The following is a 27396-nucleotide window of genomic DNA, read 5'->3' on the forward strand; positions in this document are numbered from 1 at the left end:
TGATGAAGAAAAGGTAAGCAAGAGAGCAGAACAGCAGGCGGCAGATTCACTGGGAGCCATCTTGGAAGCTGCCTACAACAGTGGAAAACCCACATATACTTCTTTTCTTGTTATCTCAGTGTCTCTCTCATGTATTTAGGTCTTTCCTCTACGGTTCTGATGTGCAGGCATATATGAGTGCCTATGTGTGTGCACATGTGGGTACATCTGAACACCTGCTGTGTCATTCTTTCTGTCAGATAGGATTATTAGCTTAAAGAAAATTGCATCTTTACTATGTTTTGTTTTCTTATCTCATTATGGCAACATTCTCATTTTAATATCACTCATTTCTTTACAGTTTTTTCTGTTAACACTTAATACAGAGCCTGGTCTATAATAATTGCTCAAATTTGTTAAATGAACTAGTAAAGTAGTTTATTTTTAGAATTTTATTCTGCAAAACCAAGCATATAAAAAATAGAATAATATAATGAACTCCACAGATCTGTCAACCAGCTTCAACAATTATTAGTATTTTCCCAGTCTTGTTTTTATTTCTCCCCTCCCACCCCCCAGAGTCATTTAATGTAAACCCCAAACATTCTGTTATTTTACTTATAGGTACTTGAATATGCATCTCTAACAGAAAGGTTTTTTTTAAAAAAAAAAATAGATTCCTTGCCCCCACCGTATCTAACAGAAGGAACAGTAGTTTCTTATCATCTGTTACCTATTTCATGTTCAAATTTCTCTGAATTGTCCCAATGGTAGCTTTTTATAGTTGGTTTATTTTAATTGGGAGTTAAACAGGGTTTATGCATTTTATTTGATTGATAAGTATATTAAGTGTTTTAATTTATAACAGGTTGTGGAATTAACATAAATGGTAAATTTTGTTTAAATAAGTGGATTTCCTTATTTACTTAACATAGTATCCATTTCCCCTTCATAGTAGCATCCCAATTTCCCCAGGAGGAATTAGTTCTTTTTCATTGGTTATAGTTGAGCAGATCTGGCTATAGTGCGGAATAAATCTGGGACACCTGACTCAAAGTAATCCTATCAGATGTTCCTCCTCCTGATATCCTGAGCATACAGGCAGGACAGCTGGAATGCCATTTTGTCTTAATGGACACATTCTGATTGAACCTGCATGGATAACTTTTAGTTGATAGACATCCATTGGACCCTGCCTGCTTGCTTTTCTTTTCTCTTTTCTTTTTTAAATTTTTATTTATTTTTATTTTTAATTTTTTGAGAGAGTCTCACTCTGTCACCCAGGCTGGAGTGTGCAGTGGCGCTCTCTCGGCTCACTGCAACCTCCACCTCCCGGGTTCAAGCCATTCTCCTGCCTCAGCCTCCCAAGGAGCTGGGATTACAAGTGCCCACCAGCTTACCTGGCTAATTTTTGTATTTTTATTAGAGACAAGGTTTCACTCTGTTGGCCAGGCCGGTCTCAAACTCCTGAACTCGTGATCTCCTTGGCCTCCCGAAGTGCTGGGATTACAGGTGTGAGCCACTGCACCTGCCTGCAAATTGTTCTTAACAGTGGCAAAGCAAATTCCCTTCAAGAATTCTTGGTGTTTTTAGGTAAAGATCTGTTTTTTTCACACTCTTAACCTCACCTTGTTTAATGGATTATACCAATGAACAATGGACTCCTTTGAATGTAAATATTTTTGTGTGAATTCATTGCTGGAATAATTCTGGACATTTAATAAACATATTCAATATCCAGATACTGATGCTGTGATAACTTTGTAAATTTAATGTTATAAGTTTCCAGAATGTCATACTCTTAAGCAATATGTAGAAATGTCTTTGAAAAAGATCTTAAAGACTTTTTATGAAAAATAGCAAATTAGGGCAATTTTTTAAACCTTTTCTAAATGAACAACAGTGAAAATGTTTATATATATGTTTAAACCTCAATCATGTTAAAAGTAGGAAAGCCGCCACCTCATGTCACAAACTCTGGAGACTATAGACAGATGCAATTTTAAATCAAGTGAAAAACCAAGTCTTCAATAATCAACTCTTTTGCTTGAGAAGATGCTAAACCGTTGTAGGAGCAAAAGGAACAGTGTGGAAGAGACAGCTGAAGAAAATACAAAGGGATATTTACCTAGCAAAATGGAAGAATTATTTTACCACAGCTACTTCACACTGTCAAGAACATTTAAAAATCAGTTGAGTGAGGAAGAGCTCTATGAGATAGGATAAGACAAGAAGATGTGATTAAAAGAAACTGTTGAGGCGAGAATTTTGAGGATAGACCAATGATATAAAAAGCTAAAAATGCATAGTGGCTGCAGTAAGCAGAATTGACACTGCAGAAAGAGGGAAAAAACCATAGAGTCAAGATTTCAAAATCATACGGAATGCACAAACAAGGGATAAGAAATAAGACTACGAGAAGCTGATCTAAACTGTAGAGAACAGAAGAACAGATAATTGCTGTGGCTGAAAAAGAGAGCTGAATAAGTCAGTCAGAATTCATTGGATATTTATTTTTGAAGTTGATAGGAGTACATTTAAACATTTTATTCAGAGACACATGTATTGTCACTGGTAAAATGAGAGCAAGCTGTATATGGTCCAAATTGCCAGCTCAAAAGCCATAAAAAAGAAAGCCCAATTTTTTTTTCCTATAGCAAAAGAGAGAAAATAGGAAGGAAGCATAAAAAATATAAAGATTAAATAAGATGAATGACAAGACAGAATAGCTGTTAAACCCCATGTGACTTGGGTATTCTCATCTACTAAAATCTCAGATTGGGTTAAAAAAACAAAACCTAAAATTGTCTAAAACTTAAATGAAAAAGATGGGCAGTGATATTCCAGGGAAATGTAAATAGGAGGTAGAAAGGGTTACAATATTATGACCCAACAGAGTTGAAGAAAAAAAAATATTACATAGGAGTAGAAAACTTTGTAATGCTGAACGGTACAATCTACCCTAAGATATAACTCTCTGGAACTAAATAGCACATTGAATAGACCACTGAAACATACAAAAGAAACCAACCATAGGGAAAGAAAATTGACAAAAGATTACAGACATTCTATGAATATAGATTCCTGTTTGTTTGGAATTATTCTCCTGGCTCACTAGTAATGAGAATTTTCTTAGTATGAATGGATATTTAAAATTTTTTTCTCTAGTTCCTTTCTTTCTTTCTTTCTTTTTTTTTTTTTTTTTTTTTTTTTTTTGGGAGACAGAGTCTCCCTCTGTTGCCCAGGCTAGAGTGCAGTGGCGTGATCTTGGCTCACTGCAACCTCTGCCTCCCTGGTTCAAGCAATTCTACTGCCTCAGCTTCCTGGGTAGCTGGGATAACAGGCACCCACCACCATACCCTGCTAATTTTTGTGATTTTTTGTAGAGATGGGGTCTCACAATGTTGGCCAGGCTGGTCTCAAACTCCTGACCTCAAGTGATCCACCCACCTCGGCCTCCCAAAGTGCTAGAATTACAGGCATGAGCCACTGTATCTAGCCATCTCTAATTTCTTTCTTACAGTTTTTCTGTCTTTACAACCACTGCATCACAGTTCTTTGAATATGTGGTATTCCATCTGTTAAACCTACCACCTTTTGGTCTCAGCAGACCATCTTCTATTTCACGGAGAAAATAGTGGGCGTAAGACATAAGTAACCTTGCCTTTCTGCCTACCTTCCCTCACCTACAATTTGTTTCATTACTAGTAGAAGACTGTTTTTTGTCCTAGCACTAATGCTTGCCATTTTTTCTGCTTCTCTTTGAGTGTCAACCTCATGTCTCAGGTATGGATTATTAACAGACCTGTATCTGAAGCTCAGGTCTGTCCATGCTCACACCCACAAGGCCACCTGCCTCCTGGACATCTGTCTTCCTGGGATGTCCATCAACATCTCACACACATTCTCAAATCTGAACGCATCACTTTCCTCCCTGATCTTGCTCCTCGTCTGGAATCCCTTCAGTGAGAGGAGCCATATGCTCCAGGAGGCACACTTCTCCTCCTCAGGGCTGTGGTTGGTGATTGGCAGGGAGTGTGGTTGTAGTGACCTGAAAGAAAGTCTTTGTGGGTTCACCTGTATTAGGATTGTTTTAGCTGTGAACAAAAACATTTTGTCATGTTATGTATAAAAACCAGCAATATAATCATCCTTTTGGCAATGGAACATTTGGGAGAATTATCTCTACTATGTGATTGCTACTTTTCGGCCCCCTAATCACACCTTTGCTATGATTCTTGAGGTAGAAAGATAATTTCTCTTCACTTTGAATATGTGAAGCAACATTCTGCATTGCCTAAAGAAGACGTAGACTCATAAAGAACACATTTTAAAATCCCCTGGAAAACAGTAAAAACGTAAGATGGGAACCACTATGGTGGGGAGTTGGTGCTGGTGGTGCTGGCCTGTGGCAAGGGGAGCAGGGGTGTACAGACAGGCTGTGCCTGTAAAAGAAGGGACCATGCATTAGCCAGTTGTGGTCATGCTTTTACTCATTGACGGCAACACTGTATCTTCACAAAGCATTGTAAGAAACGATAATGATTGGCTAGTAGTATGTTTTAGAAGGATGTGATCTCCTAAGTAAAAATAAACTCAAGTTTCAGGTAATTTTGAATTGCCCTTTTCTTACTCATTAAAGAGTAAGAAGAAACTATATTTTTACTATCTTAATTCGGAAGAGTTTAAAAACATACATTTTTTTCATTAATTGGGTATTGTTACATTTCTCCTGTATTTTTTTCTTGTATTTTCTAGTGTAACTTTAGTGACAAATTACTGTAGAGGCATCTGAATTTAGGATTCTCGGAAAGGAAGGGGATGGAGATAGGAGGGATGGTGCCAGTGAATGATGTCTGTCTGAGTGAGATTTATGTTTATGAAAAAGGAAGTGAGTGGATTGCTAAGATTGTGGTTTTAAAGCCTGAATATTGCTTTAAGAGTGTTTAGAATTGTTGGGGCCAGGATGAAGGTTGAGAACTACAGGTTTAAGATCTTAAGAAAAGCCAGGACCAGAAAGATCTGTTCTAGTTATTTCCAGCTACCGGATGCAGCTGAATGGCATTTGAAAACATTTTTCTCGTTCTTTAGCATCTTTGATTGAAGGCGAAATCTTAATGCCTTTGAGGGAAATTCCTAGTACCACAGCATAAAAGGACCAGCAGCAGCAAGTGTGATATAATTACTGATGCCTTTAAAAGATATGCGAGCCCTTATTTCTGCAGTTAGCATGTTGAACCAAATTAATAATAATAAATCTTCCCAATGTTTAGTCAAGCAATTTTTTCTTTTTATCACTTTAATATAAGGACCATGGAATAAAGTCTTAAGCTAAGCCAAAAGATGGTTAAAGATAGGCCGGATTTTTACCCACGAGTAAGGTGAATACCCGCAGTGTAAGGTGCTCTTCCCCAGGCCATGCCATTTGCTCTCATGTTTTCTGCCTGCTGGTTTCTGGTGCATCGGTATTTGCTTTTTTAAGGGAGTGGCCTTTTACTCTTTATCCCATGTGCCAAATATCAAAACTCACTGACATTGACCAATCATTATCAAAAGTGGATGTTTAAAAGAGATCAGGAGGTAGCATACCACTTACAGGTATTTTTGGTTTTAATGTATTGAAATGCTAGTAGCTTAAACTACATTGTAAGCAAGCTTTTGAGCAGGGGACAGATTCTAACAACTTTTTTAGCAGACCTTTTAAACTTTTTTTTTGGACTCTTGTCACTTTACCATAATAAAAGAAGACAATTACTCGCATATATTATTTTATTTAAGGGCAGTGCCCTAGAAGATCACAGTCTAATTTATTTCCTTTTCTTTCCATCTGTATTTTTTGTTAGATATTAAGGCTAAGACATACTGCAGTTAGAACAACAAAGAAAAATGTTCCCGCCTCAAAACGTGAAACTTACACAGAGGATTTTATTAAAAAGCAGATTGAAGAGTTCAACATAGGAAAGAGACATTTAGCCAACATGATGGGAGAAGATCCAGAGACTTTCACTCAAGAAGATATTGATGTAAGTACAGTTACTCTGTTGGAAAAGTAATTGCTGTAGAGTTTTAGATATTAAAAGCACTTTTCTTCATGAGCCCCTTAGCTCTGTGTTTTAATCAAGCTGTCAGAATAAAGAAAAATGCTGCTATCCATTGCAAGTTGGGGCCACAGTTTCAAAGACAAATGTGCAGGATTTACATAGTGTGGTGAGTTTTAGGTGTTACCTAGAAATGAGTCTATAAATGCTCATACACTATTGGGAAATGTTTAACCTATTGTGTAGTCTTAGACTCAGCTTTCTTACAAAATGATAAAACAGATGATAATGAAAATAGAGTCAAATTTATATCAAGTCCCATAAGTAAACCTTGGCCCAGTGTTTTTGTCAACTTAAATATATATCTGAATTTTCAAAATGGGGGCATAGTCTAAGTGATTTGAAAATTAGGATCAGAATTCTATTCACTCTTGAATTATTATATTCCTGATAAGAGCAATAATTGTTGATAGTATTTTTGCTGGACATCCTAGAGTAGCTAGCAAAGGAAGTTGAATTTAACAACTTTGAATCTTGTCCTTATTTTAAAAAAGTAACATCTAATATCCCATGATGTTTTATATTTAACCGAAGAACAACATCTTTGTATAGATAATAACATTCTTACATGATTTTAATATTATTTTTAGTCATTTTGTGCACTTTAGTTTAATTTCAATCTTTTTGTATACCTTTCCTATTTATAAATGGTACTGAAGTATCACTTTCAGGCCCCAGAGCAACATTTTTTATTCAACCAGAAGGATTTCTTTCTTTCTTTTTTTTTTTTTTTTTTGGAGACGGAGTCTTGCTCTGTTGCCCAGGCTAGAGTGCAATGGCACAATCTTGGCTCACTGCAACCTTTGCCTCCCGGGTTCAAGCAATTCTCCTGCCTCAGCCTCCTGAGTAGCTGGGCTTACGGGCATGTGCCACCACACCCAGCTAATTTTTGTATTTTTAGTACAGATGGGGTTTCAACATGTTGGTCAGGCTGGTCTTGAACTCATGACCTCTGGTGATCCACCCACGTCAGCCTCCCAAAGTGTTGGGATTACAGGCGTTAGCCACTGGGCCTGGTCCAGAAGGATTTCTTATTGCTCTTCTAGGTTAGGTGATTTGTAGTTAGGGATTTTGTAGCTGCTGCCCTCTTTTTGAATTTTATGGTAATCTGGACAGTATTGGGGGATATTATCTATGAAGAGATGCTATTCTTCAGTTATGTATAAAATATCATGGGATGTTAGATATTACTTTTTAAAAATTAGAACAAGGTTCAAAGTTCTTAAATTTAAATTTGATATTACTTTTTAAAAATTAGAACAAAGTTCAAAGTTCTTAAATTTAAGTTCCTTTGCTAGCTATCCTGGGACGTTTAGCAAAAAAAAAAAAAATTATTGACCGTTATTGCTTTTATCAGGAATGTAATAATTGAAGAGTGCAACAGGAATAGAATTCAGGTCCTAATTTTCAAATCACCTAGAACATAGACTCTCTAGACTCTAGGTTTGCCTACCCCGGACTTTCATATAAGTAGAATCATATAGTATTTGGTCTTTAGTAACTGGCTTCTTTCACTTAGCACAATGTTTTCATGTTTATCTGCATTGTGGCATGTGTCAGTACTTCATTCCTTTTTAATACTGAATAGTTTTCGGTTGTATGGATATACCACATTTTACAAATTCAGTCATCAGTTGATGGGCATTTGGGTTTCCACTTTTGGTTATGAATAATGCTACCATGAATGTGCATGCTGTAAAGTTCTTGTGCAGACGTATGTTTTTATTTCTCTTATGTATATACCTTAGAAACCATTGCTAATCCAAGGTCATGAAAATTCACCCCTGTATTTTCTTCTACTAGTTTTGTAGTTTTAGCTCTTACATTTAGGTGTTTGATCCATTTTAAGGTTTTTTTTGTGTGTGATATGAGGCAGGGGTCTAGCTTTGTTCTTTTCCATGTGGACATTCAGTTGTTCCAGCATCATTTGTTGGAAAGACTATTTTTTCCCATTGAATTATTTTGTCACTCATATTGAATATCAGTGTAACTGTAAGGGTTTAATTCTGGACCTTATTTTATTCCATTGATCTATACATTTATCCTTATGCCAGTACCACTTTGTCTTGATTACTGTAGCTTTATAGTAAGTTTTGAAATTGGGAAGTGTAAGTTCTCTTCTTTCCTTCTTGCTTTTCAAGATTATTTTGGTTGTTCTTTGCTCCTTGAATTTTCATATGAAATTTTAGGATCAGCTTGTCAGTTCCTGCAAGGAGCCACCTAAGATTTGGATAGGGATTGTACTGAATCTCTAGATTGATTTTGAGAGTATTCCCATCTTTATGTTAATTAAGTCTTCTGATCGCTGAACATGGAGTGTCCTTCTATAGATACAGATCCTCTTTAATTTCTCAGTGATGTTTTGTAGTTTTCAGAGTCTAAATTTGGCACTTTTTTGTTAAATTTATTCCTAAGTATTAATGCCTTAGAAACTTCTCTATTGTAAATAGAATTGTTCTCTTTTATAATATTTTTGGGTTTCTTATTGCAACTGAATACAGTTGATTTTTGTTTATTTTTTATTTTGAATCTACATCCTTGCTGAACGTACTAATTCTCATAGTTCTTAGTGAATTCCTTGGGATTTTCTAAATATAGGATATAGCAAGATAGCGCATATATAGAAGGGTGTAGCAGGATATCCCATATATTTATGAATCCCAAAGAATCCACTAAAAACTACGAGAATTAGTAGGATATTTCAACTGCAAATGGAAATAGTTTTACTTCATTTTTCCTAATCTGGATACCTCTATTTCTTTTTCTTACCTAATTTCCTTGGCTTAGAACCTCTAACAATGTTGAGTAGAAATGGCAAGAGTGGGCGTCCTAATTTTGTTCCTGATCTTGGGGGAAAGCATTCAGTCATTCACCATTAAATATGATGTTGGCTGTGGGTTTTTCATGGATGCTCTATCAGATTCAGTAAGTTTTTTTCCATACCTAGTTTGTTGAACTTTTTTGTTGTGGTCGTTAGTGTTTTTGTCACGAAATGGTATTGGATATTGTCAGATTCTCTTCCATTTTGATGATTTGGTTTTGTCTTTTGTTCTGTTGGTATGATGTATCACACAAATTGATTTTTGTATGTTGAATCAAACTTGTGTTCATGAAATAAATCCCACTACTTCGGTGCATATACTCTTTTTTGTGTGTTTCTGGATTTGGTTTGCTAGCATTTTCTTGAGGATTTTTATGTCTAATTGATATTGGTCTGTAGTTTTCTTAAAGTGTTTGTCTAGTTTTGATATCGGTAATACTGGCCTCATCGAATGAGTTGGGAAGTGTTCTCTCCTCTTCTATTTTTGGAAGTTTGTCAAGAATTTGTATTGATTCCTCTTGAAGTATTTGGTTGAATTCCCCAGTGAAGCTGTCTGGGCCTGGGCTTTTCTTTGTGCGTTGTTGTTGTTGTTGTTGTTGTTGTTGTTGGGTTTTTTTAACTGCTTGCTTTTTAAAATGGTCCTACCTCTCTCCTTGTGGTTTATGTGTCCCTGAGTAACTGTTCTCAGCAGTAGGATTTCATTACCCAACTAAGTTTACCACTAACATGTTTTTGAGCAACTCTTAACTACCTTTTTGGTTTGTCTGTTTGTTTGATTGATAAAGGCAAGGTCTTGCTATTTTGTTCACAGCCTGGTTTGGAACTCTTGGCATCAAGTCATCCTCTGACCTTGGCCTCCCAAAGTGCTGGGAGATTAAAGGCATGAGCCACCATGCCCAGCCCCACTTAACTACCTTTTTGGATGTACATTGGGCATATGTAGCTTATTGAAAACAGAATCATTCAACAATTTTGTAATTTTGTCTGAGGGGATAAGTATTTTCACAGTGTAAGTATTAAACATGAATTTTGTTGTTTGGAGTAGTTTGTTCATTGCTTGGATGTTTACCCAGAATATTAGTTTGGGATGTTAATATTATTTTCATGAGGACTTAATTTATATAGAGTAGCCATGGTCTATAATTTAATTCAAGTACATAGTTAAAAGTCTAGGCTCACTATAATTTTCACATAGACAAATTATGCACCATTGTATTCAGATTAAGCTATTAGTTATATATTTTAGAAACTAGTTTTTTCATACTAGTTACCCAATTACTAAATGATCATGAAGACCATTTTTTAATTGCATTTGAGCAAAATATTTAAGATTTAAAACAATTATTTCATATATTAAAATATCTTTTAAAAATTTTATTTGAGTATTTACAAAAGATAAAAGATAAAAACTGGTGATTCCATCTAGAGTACATTTTTAATAGTTAGAGAAATCTAAAAGGATAGCTTAGTGAATACATTATCATTCAATCAGGTAGAAACAAATTTTAAACAATGTATTTAGTTCCGGTTCTCAAAATATAGAATTATTTTCAGAGTCTAAATTTGGCACTTTTTTGTGATAGAGAAGAGATATTTAACATCACTATGTAAAGATAAGTGGTGGCAGCTATTCTATACTTTTAAAACTGTGCGTGTGTATATATGATAAAAGCAACTTAATGTCATCTTGTGTGATTGTGTTAACCGAATATTATAAAAATCTACCTTTAGATTTAGCCAATTAAGTAATCAAATCATGAATTAATAGGAAAAAACATCCAATTGCTTCTTTAAAATATATAGACTCTTCTAAAATGAAGTTGAATTTCTTGTGAGGAATGTAAATGCAGAACACATAGACAGCTTTATTAGATTGATTTTTTTCTGTCTTTTTATTAAAAATTCACTGTAGTTGAAATGGTCTTGTAGAAAAATACAGGACCTGGGATTAGGAGATTCCTTGCGATGTCACTAACTAGTGTCATTGAGCAAGTCAGCACTCTCTGTCACTTGATTTTCTTATTATTTTCTTATCTCTAAAATAATAATACCAACTTGCCTACCTCAGAATATATCTAAAAGGCATGAGATTAATGCAATGTGTTGTTATTCCTGTTACTATTAACAGTAATAAATACCATCTGCCATAACTGGAATCGTTCCCTAGTTCTCTGCTTTGTCACACAAGTCTTCCATGCCACCTGAGAATGAGTGCTGGGGAGAATCATCTGAAACACTGTTGGGTACATTGATTTATCACTGATTGACTAAAGGGGAGATTGCTTTATCTCCTGTAGGTTGACATTGTCTCACCTAGCTTGGTATCTAAAAAGCCCTTATGGAAGTTAGCGTTAACCATTTTCCTTGACACCAGTGACATAATTCTGCTGTGCTAGACTTTGCTGCAGGTGATTGATCGGCTTCACTGACTCTTGTGGCATTTTATTAAATGTAGTGCACCCCTTTTGGTATTGCATTTTATTAAATTTAGTGGACCCCCTCCACCTTTGTGGCACCTGAGTAGATGTAAAAGCAAAAGAGGACTGTGACAACCATTACCAAAGAATTAAAATTAAGTACTCATATGGTTTTCTGTTTTCATTTATGTTTTTTAAACTATTGTTTTTATACGTGGCTCAACAGTGTATATCAACTGAAAGAGACATTATGGCTGATAAGTCAGCATTTCCAGGCTGCAACAATCGGTTATTTCTGAAAACAAAAATAATTTATCTAAAATCAAGAAAATATTCTAAGCTTCTGTTGCAATTGCTGTTACATATTTAGAAGTTATAATGCTTTTAAAATATTTGGCTTTTAACATATTAATTAAGACTAGGTGCAGTAACTTTTCTCTAATTATTTAGTTTGATCAGGAAATTAGATATTCCACAAAAGTGAATTTTCCAGATAAGGGAAACCTATTTTTAAGTGTTATTTGTAATGAAAATTACTACCATATACTAAAAACCCTCTGTGTTATGTGTGAAATGCCATCTGGGAGCCTGATATACATTGCCACATTTTATCTTTGTAAAAACCTTATAGGGCAGGTATCTTTTTTTTTTTTTTTTAAGCGATACTAAGACTGTACAAGATCTTTCTGTATCCAAAGACTGTTCTTTCTACACTTTCAGATTAATCTTTTAGGTGACATTTTCTAAAATAAATTTCAGTCTCCCCAACCTTATTTAGTAGGATATAGTGAGTATAATTTAACCTTACAGTGCTTTAGGATTTTCCTTTTTAGTATGGCTGTTAGCCCCTGACTGTGGCTCATAGAGCACGACTGTCCCTGCGATGAATGGCCTGGCTATGCTGTATTACTGATTCTTGTCATCTCCCTTGCTGTCAAGATGTCTTAGTCTATGTGTCTGCCTCTAGCCACCCTCACCTGTCTTCCAACCTTCTGGCATAACTAAACTTGTTAAGTGTGTGAATGAAAACTAAAAGCCTTTGGACTCTGAATGAGGACCTATGTGCCCTCCTAGTAAGTAAATCCATAAATTTATATCAGCTCTTGCAATTCTTTATAGGTCGTTTTCATTGATTTCTAGTTTTACAACTTTACTTCAGAGGGTTAAGTTTGAATAGAAATCTGGCCTCACCGAATACAGCATATATAATTTATGTGTGTAAATTACACCTAGCTAATCTAATATGCTAATGCTTCCTTAATAAGGTTTATTAAAGAGTACAATGTGAGTTGGTAAAAAGGAATATGACGGATAAAACTTTTGAATGAAAATAATTCTGCTTGTCACTGGTGGTACTTATTTTAAAGTTTTATCACTTAGAAGATTTATCATTATTAGGGCTACAGGATTCTATGTATTTTGGATTTTTTTTTTTCCAGGATTACTTAGCTTAAATTGGTGCTCAATCTTTTTATTAAATTTACAAGAAAAATATTATTTTTATTGGTGAAAAAGTAAAGTGCTATAACTAAAAAGGAAGTAGTCATTGGCAGGTATAGAATTTCATTTCAAAGTAGTATAATTTTTGCCCAGTTTCTTAAATTATATTGAAACAAAATAAACTACCTATTGTTCTTACTCACTGAACCATGATGGTGCTACTGATAACCTTGGAAGATCTAACAGGAGGAAAAGCAGGTAGCCTCTAACAAAATTAGTAGTGTATATGGTGTTATGCTGAAAGGACTTTAAATGCAGACTAAATATTTAGCAAATAGACCTTAATGCTGTTACCCTCAACTCCTGTTTCATAAATCTTTCACAGGTTACTGCCAAATGTTGATCAGTGTGTACAAATTATTTTTGGCTGTAAGAGTATACATAACTGTTAGGAGGAATCTGTCAGATGGAAACTTGAGCTGAGTGAGTCTTGTTTTTTAGTGTAAAGAAAATTTGGTGTGTATGGAAACTGAAGCACTAAGCCCATGAGTGAGTAACAGAGGCAGCAGAAACAGTTTTCCTTATTGACCCCAAGACTAAAGAACAACCAGGTGAGGAGGGCAGCAAGTGCCCATCTAACTTTATAGACCTTGTAACACCTCCTTGTGCTAGAGTGGCCGTGGGGTAGCAGTGATTGCTAACCTGTTTAGTGAAGCCTCTTAATCCTGTCATGTGCACCATCAAAAATTCTTTTACTCCAAATCATACTGTAAACACCAAAAAGTTGAGGACCAGTGATACTTGCATTTTCCTTTTCCAATGAAGCATGTAGTTGTTATAAAGTTTAGTTTGGAGACCTTTCAGTTATATTAAATATTATGAATACGGACTTGCACTTGCATTTCCTAATGTCTTTATTTGGGAATTAAAAGTTAAGTTCTACATTATTATACAATTTCAGGAAAAATGCCAGCAAATTGATATATAGCACTGCTGAAGTCTACCAATTACTTTTTAATTGGTATTATAGACCTCATTCTGAAACCAGAATGTTTTATTCTCCTAAGTGTGAATATGCTATATGAAGTTTCTCTAATTGATTTGCTGTGCCCATTCCATTTGATGTATCATTTTTCACAATATTTCATAATTTGTGCTCACTTCTAATGAACAGAGTCGTTAGGACAGGCATGTCTAAGTACAACTGACAGCTAACATTAGGTGCCAGATGCAGTTTATAAAGCTATGTAGAACTGTAGAGAACAGTTTAAATAAATTAGCACCTGTACATTAGTCTCACTTGCTGGTAATTTATAAGCGAATCAGTAGAGATGACATTTAGGTAAGTCATTGATCAAGTTAACAGCTGCAAACCCACTGCCCAGCTGGGATGCCTAATTAATAGAGATTGCATTCCTGACCCAGTGCTGCTGGGTTGAGTCTGCAATCCCTTTATACTTTGACTGAAGCCTAAGAATATACTCAAATACTTTGCTTTCATTTTAGGGAACTGTTGAATATCAGTATTCTAGTTAAAACCTAAAAATGGAAGAAATGTGTTTACTAATGAGGATTACCTTACTCCATTTCTTATTTGGATTAAATTTTTAAAATTTACATTCTTACCTTTTCTGTCTTTTCTCTCAGCACTTTTTTGTTTTGGATTCACATTAAGTATAGATGACATGCTGTAGTTCAATGGCCATTATTACCAGCTTTGTTGTAGAAATCCCCTATTCGGAGACCACTTGGTTGTTAATATTCTGTCGTAACAATAGATATGTTTGTTAATTTAGATCAATAACAATACAATACAGACTTTAACCTTGTAACCATTTAATGAAGTTTAAAAAACCTTGCTGAAATACATCTCAGTAACGTTAGTACAGTGCTGAGTTGCACGATTAAAATTAATTGACAGTAAATAAAATGAAATTGATAGTAAACAAAATGAAAATTTACTTCCTCAGTTGCACCAACCACATGACACTGGGCATAGTATCCACGTAGGCTACTGGCTATCATTTTGGACAGCACAGGTTACAGAGTATTTCCATTATCAGAGGAAGTTCTGCTGGACGTGTTAGGATTGCTCCTTCATTTCTTCCCATATAAGAATTTGTAATTTTTGCCTTGTGTTACTTACAGGAAAGAGAATACTTGGAAGTATAAGTAATATTGGTTTACAGTTTCTCTTTTGTCTTTCATTGAAACAGTTAAAAACATCTGAAGAATTGGCTTTGAAAACAGTTCAAAAATACTACAAAAGAGAAAAAAGAAATTTAGAAGTATAGAACATGGTTGCTTTTATCTGAATAAAACAGCAATGGACAAGGTGCCATGGCACATGCTGTAGTCTCAGCTTCTTGGGAGTCTGAGGCAGGAGGATTTCTTGAGCCCAGGAGTCAAGGCTGTAGTGCGCCATGATCACTTCTGTGAATAGCCACTGCTCTTCTGGTCAACATAGTAAGACCCAATCTCTAAAAAACAAACAAAAATTTATTAAAATAGGCACAAATTATAGAAGAACAAAAGGTTTATATGACTTTCATATGTATATATATACGTATTTATGTATTAATATGTATATTGCATGGATGTTGGAACCAGAATTGAGAAACATCAAAACACCCTAGTCTAATAGCAACAGCAGTCAATGCTAATTTGTGTACTTTTTCTTATGAAACATTTCATTCAGACAGAAAAAGAGAAATTCTACAATGCGTACCCATATGTCTGTCACCTGGATTAACTTCTTAACATTTTGCTGTATTTGCTTCAACTTTATGTTTTTTTGGCTGCACTATTTTATTTTAAAGTAAAATACAATTACAGACATCATGATGCTTCCCTCCTAAATATATCTTCAAAAAATTAGGACATTTGCCTGTATAACCACAATATCACTATCACATCTAAGAAAATTAATCTGAATATAGTCTGTAGCAGGAGGTGGAAAATTTTGTCTATGAGTTTGTATTTACATTTCCCTAGTTGTCTATAAAGGAGTTTTTATAGTTGGTTCTCTCAAGCGCCCTGCAATCCATTTGGTTGTTGATTTATTCTTTGAGTATCTGCTATGTTCTAATTCTGGAGTGAGAAATTATTGACTAAGACAAGGTCTTTTGCCTTCAAAAACACACCTGCAGACATGACCAAGGTAAAATCAAAGATTTGGTAACAGCGCATGGGAGAAAAAAGAACTGGTAGAAAGCAAAATAAGTTTTTTGAGGAACAGTTTTGGATGTGCTGTTTGGATACGTAAATGGAAAAATCCCTAAGGAAGTTGACAAATAGTTTAGAACTACAGAAATAGATTTGGTCTCTCTCCCTACATAAATTTGCTTGAAAGGAAGAGAATCAAAGATGGAACTCTGAGGAAACAGCACTTAAGGGATGAGCAGAGGTGTGTTTAGGAGACATCAAGAGGAAACTTGCAGAGACGTCAGAGGGGAATGTGGCTACAAGAAGGAAGGGAGCCAGCAGCCTCCTGCGGATGAGACCTGAAAGGAGGCCACAGGATTTGAAAAAAGGCCTCAGTGACCCCTGACAAAGTAATTGCAGGACCAGAATTATGGTTAGGCCAGATTGAAATCTGGGGAGGAAAGCAGTGGGTACTTAGGGGAGTGGGTGATTGCTTCTCAGGACAGGAATGCGAGTGAGAATTGAGTTGTTTATGGGCCTGGATGCCACCAGGAGCACAGTCTTGTTTAGATGGGTGCTTCACATGATCCTTGAGGTTGTTCACAAATGTGGCATCATTGGTATGGAAGGGAGAAAGGTGGGCCTCACCCCTTCATGAGTGCTGTGAGCAACGTGGAGGCTGAAGGCAGTGACAAGGATGGGGAGGGAATGGAATGGCCAGATGGTGTGGACCTTGAAAGAGGCTCGTTCTCTGTTTGACTGAGGTGGCACCAAGAAGAGTAATGGAGAGCCCAGTGGAATAGGGAGGACTTCCAGATAAGGCTGCATTTGATCTATGATCTTGAAAGATCTTGAAAGACAAACAGCGATATGTTAAGTGGAGAAGAACAACAGCAGTATTCCAGGCAGACAAAACAATTTGCAAAGGCATTTGTTTAGAAAGCAATAAATGACTGGATGACTGGTAAAAAGAGACAGATGCAAAGTATCACTGGAAAGAGTAGATGGCCACTCTCCTTTGTACCCTCTGTGTAACCTGTAAAGATTTCTCTCGTAGGTCCTGTGTGGATTATTGTATCATGCCGTGTTGTTTTTCTGTGTACTATTACAGCAGCCCCTGTATTTGAGACTATGTGTGCATCTGTCTCCACTGATAGAATGAGGTCAGGAGCCATATCTTAATATGTATCTTTCTAAACTAGCAGAGTACCTAGAACTCAGGTGGGATAAATATTTGTTGAGTAAAATTTATTTAGGTAAATAATCTATTTCTTTAAGCACATTTGGCTTTTTCTCCTAATTTTACTACTAAATAGCTGGATGTCCTTGATGTCAGTGAAAAAGCGAATCTGTTACCTGAGAGAAGATTGGTTCCCTGGTATGAACAAAGGAGCGTATGTTATGAAATTAAATTTCAGAAGGTTCAGGTTCTGGCTTTGCCATTTATTTCAGTGTAAGCTACTTAACTGCTACTTCTTGGTCTGTAAAATAGAGCTCATGAATGCATGCTATTTTATGTCATAAAATAATATGGGAAATAATGTGTTTTACATAAACTGAACATTTTTGTATAGTTAATTAATATGTATTGAATGACTACTGTGTTGTATTTTTACAAATACCTTTGTAAATCCTCACAACAACTAGATAAAGTTGATATCCTCGCATATCAGAATCACTGGGAGTGGTAGTATTTGAAAAGTCTTATTATGGTTATAATAAGACACAATGAGGATTATGTTATTACTTACATTTTCATCATGTTTTCATGTTCACCGCTTCCTTTCTTTTGAACTCTGCAGTGTTTAGTGAAAGTAAAGATTTTCCTGTTTTATAGCACATAATACTCTGCCCAAAACATATCTGTAAGGCTGTTCAACTCAGTACTAACACTCAAGATTGTCTTGTTATGTGTATTTGCTGTTTATCTCAAAAGGATATTCATCTACTTGTGTTTTAACAACTGTGGTAACTGAAAGTTAAGCAGACACAGAAAGCAACACAGTTTCTTTTTCGTAATAGCCAGGTAGTCCTTTGTTTGCTTTAGAATTTGTTTAAAAAAAAAAAAAAACAGAAAAAAAGAAAAAGAAAAAATTCTGCATAGAATGCCCATAGGAGATAAATGGAAGTAATAGGTTAGGTTGTGTTAGTACTGTTCCACACATACTAAACAGATGGCAGATCGCGTGCCGGGAATATGCCTTTTCTGTTTTGTGTGTTTTGTTATTTGGTTTAAAACCAACTTGCCTATTTTATTTCCTATTCCCTCTTTTGTTCGTTTTTCTTTCATCTTTTGTTTTTCATTGTTTTCACCGAATGTGCAATATTGCTTTTTATCTGACATATCTTTTGCTCTGTGGACCTCTTCACAGTATTTGGTATAGTACCTAATATAGTGAGGGATTGTAATTTAATAAGTGTGTATTAATTTCCTTTTAGCTGAGAAAAATTTTTAAAGGCAAAACCACATTTTCTGATACTTTCAAAAGACTTCTAGCAAATTCTTTGTTGGCTTATTTCGTCTTTTTAAAAGAGAGATTGCCCATAAGCCCTAGACATCCTTTGCAATCGATGCTTTCTTTTCAGTTTCCACCCATTAGCTTCCTCCTGACTTTTCTGTCTTGGTCTTCGTGACAAATCCAGCTGTAGGTTGCAATTCTTCAATTTTCGTTTCCCTCTAGGATTCTATTCATTGGTCACGTAAATTAACAGTAATTTTCATATTTGGAAATGATGCCAATGACAGTTTGAAACTTGATTGAATTGTCTCCTTTGTGGTTACAGTGTGTTCACTCTAAGTTGAAGAATTGTGCTTAGTCTTCCACGCCGTCTAGTGTTCTGATCCAGGCCCTGGCTTCAGTGGTCTCTTTGCTAAGATGCCAGCCAGCCTTGGGCTGCCCTGTACGACTGAGAACGAGGCCTGAGGTCTAGATAGGCCACAAGTGCTATAGGCTAGTGTTGGCTTTACTGAGACAGGTTGCGTTTGGGAAAATCTTATTTATTTTTAAATTTTTAACATTTTTTTCCCACCTTTTTATTTTGAAACTTTTCAAATTTCCAGAAAACTTCAATATGCATTGAATAAAAATAAACACATACCCCCATCACCTAGATTTGCCAGATTTTAACATTTCGCCACATTTTCTTTGTCTCTTTGTATATGTAAAACATTTTTTATTGAAAATTGCACATAAACTGAGCCCCGAAATATATCAATATGTATAGGTACATTCTTCATACCATTCTAAATGTGTACATTCTTCATACCATTATCTCCCACAATATCATCATCACATCTGATACAATTATAATAATTCTATATGCCATATATATAATCTTCGTGAACATTTCCTCAGTTTTCCCCAGAATGTCTTTATAGCTGACTAGTTGTTTTGTAGAATCCAGGCCACTTGTCTTGTACAATTGTGTCACATCCTGGCTTTCTGCTTGCTTTCTCATGATCAGATTTAGAATGTATAAAGGATACTACTCAGGTGATATCGTATACTTCTCATTGCATCCACAAAGTCTAAGAGGTACATAGTCAGTTTGTCCTGCTGTGACTGATCCCTCTAGTGGTGACCACTAGACCTCTTTATTGTAGAAGTAGCCTTTTCCCTTTGTAACCAATCCATAGGGTAATATTTTGAGTTCATGTGAATTTGCCATTCTTCAGTAACCTTTCAGCCAGTGGCTTTAGCATTTGTTGGTGATCCTTGCCTGAAATTGATGGTTAATTTGGAAGTTGTAAAATGGTGATTTTCTACTTCTGTCATTACTTTTATTTTTATAACATATTGTTCTGTAAAGTAGTTTTCTTTTTCTTCTTGCCCCTCCTCCCAAGTGTGTGTGTGTGTGTATGTGTAGGTATGTGCATGCACATGAACGTGCATGTCACATATTGAGTGTGTTGTGAAGCATTATCATTATTCTTTTATTTTTAGAGACAGGGTCTTGCTCTACCACCCAGGCTGTAGTGTAGTGACGCTGTCATAGCTCACTGCAGACTTGAACCCCTGGGCTCAAGCATTCCTCTCGCTTCAGCTTCCTAAGTAGCTGGGACTACAGTCATGTGCCACCACACTTCTAAAAATTTTTTTTTAGAGCTGGGATCTCACTATCTCTAAAAAGGGATCAGACTCATTTTGTGCTTTGTCTGCCTTATGCCTAGAATCAGCCATTTCTCCAAGGTACTTGGTTCCTTATACTGGGATATATGTAGAAACCAGTTGATCCTCCCACTGCTCCTAAAGTTCCATTGCTTTATGCTTTTTCAGGGAACAGAACTAGGAAATAATATTTTTTGAATATTACAGGAAACAGTTTTTAAGATAAGAGTTTATATTACTTAACATTATAGGGTTTTCCCTTTTACATTTGGATCTCTTCTATAATAAAATATTGGTCTCCATAAAATTAATATATTTATTTATTTATTTATGCTGCAGTATACATAAAATATTTCAGAATTATAATATCCATGTTCTGACTGGCCATAAGCCTGCCAAGTAAAGATGAAGATTTCTTTGCAATTATTTTGTTGTTGTTATTTGTTTCTGGTTATATTTTTAATTTCTTTATAAACATGATTCTTTAATATATAAAACATTTACATGCTTCAGAGCTTAACTATACGAGGGATGCCCACAGGAGTTTGCCCTCATCCCTGTGCCCCTCCCTCTACTCTCACCCAGCCCTTGAGAAATGATTTTTATTGGTTTCTACTTATCTTTTTTTGTGTTTATGTTGCAAAAAGAAGCTTATGCGTATTTTCCCCCTATACTTACATGCCTTTTCTTTTTCTATTTCTTACACCAAAGCAGCGTTCTAGGTACATTTCTTTTGTATCTTGGCTTTTCTCTGTTTTACAGCTCTATAGTACTAGATTGCACAGATGTGCCCTCATTTATTCAACCAACCTCTTATGTATGGGGATTTGGTTGTTTTCAGTATTTTGTTCTCATAAATCAGTGAATAACGCGTGCTTATGTTCTTTTGTATTCATAGGGGTGTATCTTCTGGGTAAATTCATCGAGTCAGATGGCTAGGGAAATATGTATGTCGTTTTGTTAGAAAGCTCCCACCTTCCCCCTGAAGAGGTTACAGCACTTGGTTGGCATTCCCACCAGCAAGGTGGCAGGGTGTTTTTTATAGCCTCACCAACAGTGTGCTGTCAGACTTTTGAACTTTTGCTAGTCCTGTTAGATAAAAAGTGTTCTCTCAGTAGTTTTAATTGCACTTATCTTGTTATGAGCCATATATTTCTTTTAAAAATATAATTTAATTGGTCAATCTTTTTTTTTTTTTTTTTTTTTTTTGAGACCAAGTTTTGCCCTGTAGCCCAGGCTGGAGTGCAATGGGGTGATCTTGGCTCACTGCAACCTCCGCCTTCCAGGTTCAAACGATTCTCGTGCCTCAGCCTCCTAAGTAGCTGGGATTACAGGTGCCCGCCACCATGCCCAGCTAATTTTTGTATTTTTAGTAGAGACGGGGTTTCACCATGTTGGCCAGGCTGGTCTTGAATTCCTGACCTGGTGATACACTCGCCTCGGCCTCTCAAAGTGCTGGGATTACAGACGTGAGCCACCGAGCCTGGCCTGTCAATCTTTTTTTAAAAATTACTTATAAATTTTGAGTCATAGTTATGAAAGACTTTCCCGTTTCTTAGTTATAAAGGAATTCGCCCGTGTCGTATGTATTTGTTTTTATTTTGTATGTGTAGCCCTCTCACTCATTTGGAGTTTACTCTGCTATGTGATGTGAGGTTTGGATTTCAGTTGTATCTTTTTTTCCCAAATGGCAATCAGTCGCAGTATCACTTATTAAGGTTTATGTGCGTAATCCCAATACTGGTAGGCCAAGGCCAGAGGATCATTTGAGCTCAGGAGTTCAAGACCAGCCTGAGCAACATGGTAAGACCCTCGTCTCTAAAAAAATAAAAAAAGAAAAGAAAAAGAAAAAAAAATTTAGCTGGGTGTGGTAGTGCAAGCCTATAGCCCCAGCTACTCCTGAGGCTGGGGTGGGAGGACTGCTTGAGCCTGGGAGGTCAAGGCTGCAGTGAGCATGATTGTGCCACTGCACTCCAGCCTCAGCGACAGAGTGAGGTCCTGTCTCTAATAAAAGAAAAAGTCTACCTTTTTTCCCTGCAGCGAAGGAAGGGGGTGGCTGGAGAGGGACCTAGTTAAAACAAAAAAGTTTGCTAAAGGGGCACACTGATGTTTGATCAAAGTTTTTTATTTGTTTGTTTATTTTGCACTTGAGCCTGCATGACAAAGCTTGTTGCCCAGGCTGGTTTATAACACCTGGCCTCATCCACCCACGTCAGTCTCCCTCAGCACTGGGATTACCGGCGTGAGCCACCGTGCCTGAGCTAGGTTTTTTGTTTTGTTTGAAGTGTAATTTTGTTCTGAAAAAAGCTGAATGAGAGAATGAAGCTTGACCCAGAGACACAATTAGGCTTCCTAATATGACTGAATTTATACCTCCAAATTATAGACCTCTCCTTTCGGGGGCAAAGTCTGGTCCAACACATTTACTATGTGGGCGGGCAGAGAAGGCCCACTCAGAACAGGCTCTCTAAACGAGCAGAAGTGTATTTAAATGCATTACCGGGTCCCAGGCCGTGGACTCTTCCTCTGGCACTGTTCAACAAGAAGGAAAGTGTACATTTTGTTGTTAATGGTGAGGCAGGGTATTGGAGAAGACACTATACAGGCTTAAGCTATTGTTCTCAGCTGGGAGGCAGTGCTGCTCCCTAGGATGTAGGGGCATTTGGAAAGGTGTGGGGATGAGATTTATCACGAGCACTGGGTATTACTGGTGTCGACTGGAAAAAAGCCAGGAATATTCAGTGACCTACAGTATGGGAGAAGGGTGCCTGTGATGGAGCTGTCACACCCACAATGCCAGCAGCATCCCTATTGAAAAACAGACATGGAAGAAGAACTTGTTTGGGAAGAGTGTAGTTTAAAAACTCTGGAAAAAGTTGAAAGACCATCTGAAGACATCAGGGGTGTCATAGTGGGTGAGACTTAGAGCCTGCTCTTTGCAGCCTGCTCTTTGATATGTGCACGACCAGCTGGGAGCTGGAACAATTGCTCTTAAGCACATTTCCACAGAAGCTGGACAGGCGCATCTCTAAGTGATCCTTTAAAAATAAAAGAGAGATTATTTGTGCTTTCATATTCAAGGAATGACACATTTAAAGCTCACACTTGAAAATTGTCAATAACCAGTTTAATAGTTAAAATTTTTTATTTTTGGATGAGTGTGTAGTAATTTTATCATCCCATTGAAACAATTATGCAATAAGATAATGCTTTGAAACTCTAATTCAATGTTCAGCCTTTAGAAAGCACTCTATAACTATTAGTTCCAACCTTTTTTTTATAACAGTTGTTAACTAACCTTTGTGTATATTTTCAGAGAGCTATTGCTTACCTTTTCCCAAGTGGTTTGTTTGAGAAACGAGCCAGGCCAATAATGAAGGTAGTTATTTTAATTACTATTTTAAAAATTTCACTTTTATATGTTACGATAATTATCTAATACATTATTAATTTATTTTACAGCATCCTGAACAGATTTTTCCAAAACAAAGAGGTAAGTTTGTTCGAGAATGAGATCAACAGTTTTTTCTTTACCGTATTTCCGTGTCGGGTTATGTATCAGCAGTTGCTCACATATTGTAGGGTGGCCCCCCTGTGTCACGGTAGTTGTGAAGTAGGTCAAAAAATTTTGTAACTAACAATGAATGAGTGAAGTTTGCAAACCTTATCTTTTAAATTAAATACTAAAATTAGAGGGGGTTAGAGCTTGTGACTATACGAATGTCACTAATTATTTGCATTCCAACATGTCCTTTTGAGGGAGAGTTTGGTACAGAGCTGCTGGCAACTAATTCAACTTCTGTTTATAAGAAAATTTAAAACTTTCCTTGATTTCAGAAGCACATTTTCACTGACTATAGATTTTCTTTTCTGTTCTCTCAATACTTTAATGATGTAATTCCATTGGCTTGTCTTACATGCGTCTAGTGAGCAGTTAGCCATCTTCTAATCGTGTCTCCTGTTTTCTCTGGCTTCTATTAAGATGTTCTCTTTGTCTTTTAAATGTGTAAAAAAAAAATCTTGAAGAAAATACACAACAAGCTTTAAGGTTGCCAAGAAAATGAATAATATATTTACTATACATTAGAAGCCTCTTATCCAGTGAGGACCAGTAGTTCTCTGTTAACTTAAAAAGTATTAAAGCTATAAATCATTTCTTTAAAAAAACACTCCAAATGTAACTTGAACTTACCCATCAAGCTTTTGCTGTGACCCTAGAGGTTTGGTGGTTGTGAGTGTGTCCGCTCCCCCTGCAGCTTTTGTATAACTATCGCCGCTGATGCATCATCGCAGTCTTTCACTTTTGATTTTCTTGCAGTGGAGCAGTGAACTTACACTTCCTAAGAAATCTGAGTGCAGAGTATTTTTGTATTTCTATAAATCCTTCCCATCAACCTCACTGAAGTTGGCATGACTTTTTTTTTTTAGCAACTTGCCTTTCTAGAGCATTCAACCTAGTTTTCCTAGAAGTAGGAACTTTATGTTTGCACTCATATTTCATTTATTTATGTAATACTTAATTCCTGTATTTATAGAAATAAGTACAACTGCAATAAAGTAGGCTTGGGAGTAAACACAACTACCAGTAAGCATGAAACTCAGCAGCAAAAATGTGTGGATCTACTTGAGAACAGCTGGGTGGCCACAGGTGCTCAATGTGCAGGCCGCTTTATCAGTGTGTTTAGAATTAAATAAAAATTGGTAAGATAGCAGATATTTCCATAGAAGACTTATTTATTTTTCAGTGGTATTTCTGCTAAGTCCTATTTTCATTCAAAGCTAGGAATTTATTCTCTCCAGTTCACTCTTGGAAATGATAACTTTTAGTTTGAATCTTGTTATAAATGTTTTGAATCTTTTTATAAGTATGCTCTATCATTGGTATTTGCTCGATTCTTAGACATGGTTGATTATAAATTATACCATCAATCTAACAATAGCTTTTGGGGAAATAATAAATGAAGACTATGTTAAAAGTGCACATCACTTTTGCAGATACAACTCAAGTGTTACAGAAGTAAAACTATGCACAGGGCACAGTAACTTATATTAAACACCTAGTAACTTTTCAGTAAATGTTTGTAATGACAGTGATTTTTTTCTTCTTCTTCTTTACTAACTCTTCTATTTTTTTAACCTCTCAGGCTCCCCACCTATTTCTCTGTCTCTCTCTTCGTTCTTTATATCTCTGCTAGTTGCATCTCTTCTTATACATCTGCCCCCTAAGACTGGTTTGTTCTTTCAAATTGTACCAGCTTCTCAGTATTAGAAGTTTATTGTTATCAGCAGCCAGGTTGTATCAACTGAAACTTCTATATATCCCTGCAAAATGCCCATGTGTTATTTTGAAAATATGTCACTTCTGGTAGGATTATCTTAAGTTGTAGTTTACTATATGTAGCTATATGTAAACAGTACTCCTTGAGAATTAGTAAAATATTTTTTGTTGCTTATGTACCTACCTCCCAATTTTGTTGTATTTCGTAAATAAAGGATAAACTGATTTTTTTGTATGCTAAAAAAGTACCAGTGAATTTTAGATTTGGGTAGATTATGACATTTATAGCGTACTAATACTTTCCTTATTAAAAGATGGAAGCTTCTAGATTGAGTTAACATAAAAGTCTTGCTCTTTATGGTTTAAAGCAAGTGATAAAAATATTAGGTGAAACAAAGATAACTACTGGGTCAACAGAAGCAAAGAGTAGCACCTCATATTAGACAAAATGGAATTCAAGGAGTGTGAATAATACTTCAATGAAACAAGAATGTTAATTTATGTTGATAAAACCTTATCTCCATTGAGTAGATTTGATGACCACAAACCTTTTTGCACCAACATTTAGCATTGAAATATTTAAAGCAAAAGCTGTTAACTAAGGCTCTAACGAATTTGAATAACACAGCATGATTTTATAGTTACAGATACAAAGAATACATTTTCTATGCAGAGGCCTATGGACTATTACTAGAATTATGATGTAATTGGCCATAAAGAAAACCTAACGAATTCCAAGTAGTAAAAATCATATCGTTAGATTTTTCTGAGTTAAAATCAGTAAAACCATATTACTGTTGAATTAAAGAGAAAATCAAAATTGAGGTTACAGACATGACAATGAAAACAGTTCCTATTAAATCCTATGGAATATGGACATTGTATTATACAGAGACAAGCATATATTTGTTAGAAATTAAGAAAGAATGAATATAAATGAACTAAATTTTCAGTTCAGGAAGCCAGAAAAAGAAAAATCGAATAGAGGAGCATAGCGAAGAAATTTAAAAGAAGGGGTATGATAAACAAAACCATGTCATTCTTTGAAAAAGCTAGTGAAGTCAATCAACATCTGGCAAATCTGGCCAGGGAAAAAAGAGAAAACATAAGAGGGCAATATTAAGAATTGTAAATAATAATATTCAGAGGGTAATTTTAAAGTATACAATTGTTATGGGTAACTTTCTTCTAACTTGAAAAATCTCTCAAGTAAGAATTGTTAGCGTTTATTGAAACAGAGTAGACCAGGCATAATTCTAAGTGCTTCCTATGTGTTAACTTACACTCTTCACAATAGGTTTATTAAGTAGATACTGTAATTTCCCCCACTGCACAAATGTAGGAATGAAAAGCACATGGAGTTTAACTTACCAAGGACATAACAGCTAGGAAATAGTTGAGCCAGAATGGAAAGAGGCCCAGGCAGTTGTGGCACACACATATATATATGACCACCAGACTCAACTGACTCTCAGACATGTAGTTGAAAGAATAATATAATTGCCACAGATGTCTTAATCAGGAGAGTATTGGTTAAACTGGTGGTCCCCAACCTTTTTGGCACTAGGGACCAGTTTTGTGAAGGACGATTTCACGGACCAGGGGTTGGGGGATGGCTTCGGGATGATTCAAGCTCATTACATTTATTGTGAGCTTTATTTCTATTATTACATTGTAAGATACAATGAAATAATTATACAACTCACTATAATGTAGAATCAGCGTGAGGCCTGGGCTTGTTTTTATGCAACTACATGGCCCCATGTGGGGGTGATGGGAGACAGTGACAGATCATCAGGCATTAGATTCTCATAAGAAGCACTCAACATAGATCTCTTGCGTGTGCTGTTCACAATAGGGTTTGCGCTCCTATGAGAATCTAATGGCACCGTTGATCTGACAGGATGTGGCGCTCAGGCGGTAATATGAGCAATGGGGAACGTCTATAAATACAGATGAAGCTATGCTGGTCTGTGGCCTAGGGGCTGGGGACCCCTGCTATAGAACCAAGTGCTCTTATTGTGAAACACCCACTCTGGTCCCAGTTGACCAGTCATGACAGCAAATAAAAATCAGTAGAACCTGGTACCTGTCCGTGGTCCAGGGATTG

General features: G+C 36.1%; 1 protein-coding gene across 1 annotated transcript in view; it reads left to right on the plus strand.

Annotated features, from left to right (window-relative positions):
- Positions 1-27396, plus strand: part of MRPS9 (mitochondrial ribosomal protein S9) — a 55823-nt gene that overhangs the window by 4367 nt on the left and 24060 nt on the right. Inside the window, exons 2-4 of the mRNA XM_005575177.5 lie at positions 5823-6002; positions 23325-23387; positions 23471-23501. Coding sequence (XP_005575234.3) covers positions 5823-6002; positions 23325-23387; positions 23471-23501 — 274 coding nt within the window. The remainder of the gene's footprint in view (positions 1-5822; positions 6003-23324; positions 23388-23470; positions 23502-27396) is intronic.

The sequence above is a fragment of the Macaca fascicularis genome, chromosome 13 (genome assembly GCF_037993035.2).
Source record: "Macaca fascicularis isolate 582-1 chromosome 13, T2T-MFA8v1.1".
NCBI classification, from domain to species: Eukaryota; Metazoa; Chordata; class Mammalia; order Primates; family Cercopithecidae; genus Macaca; species Macaca fascicularis.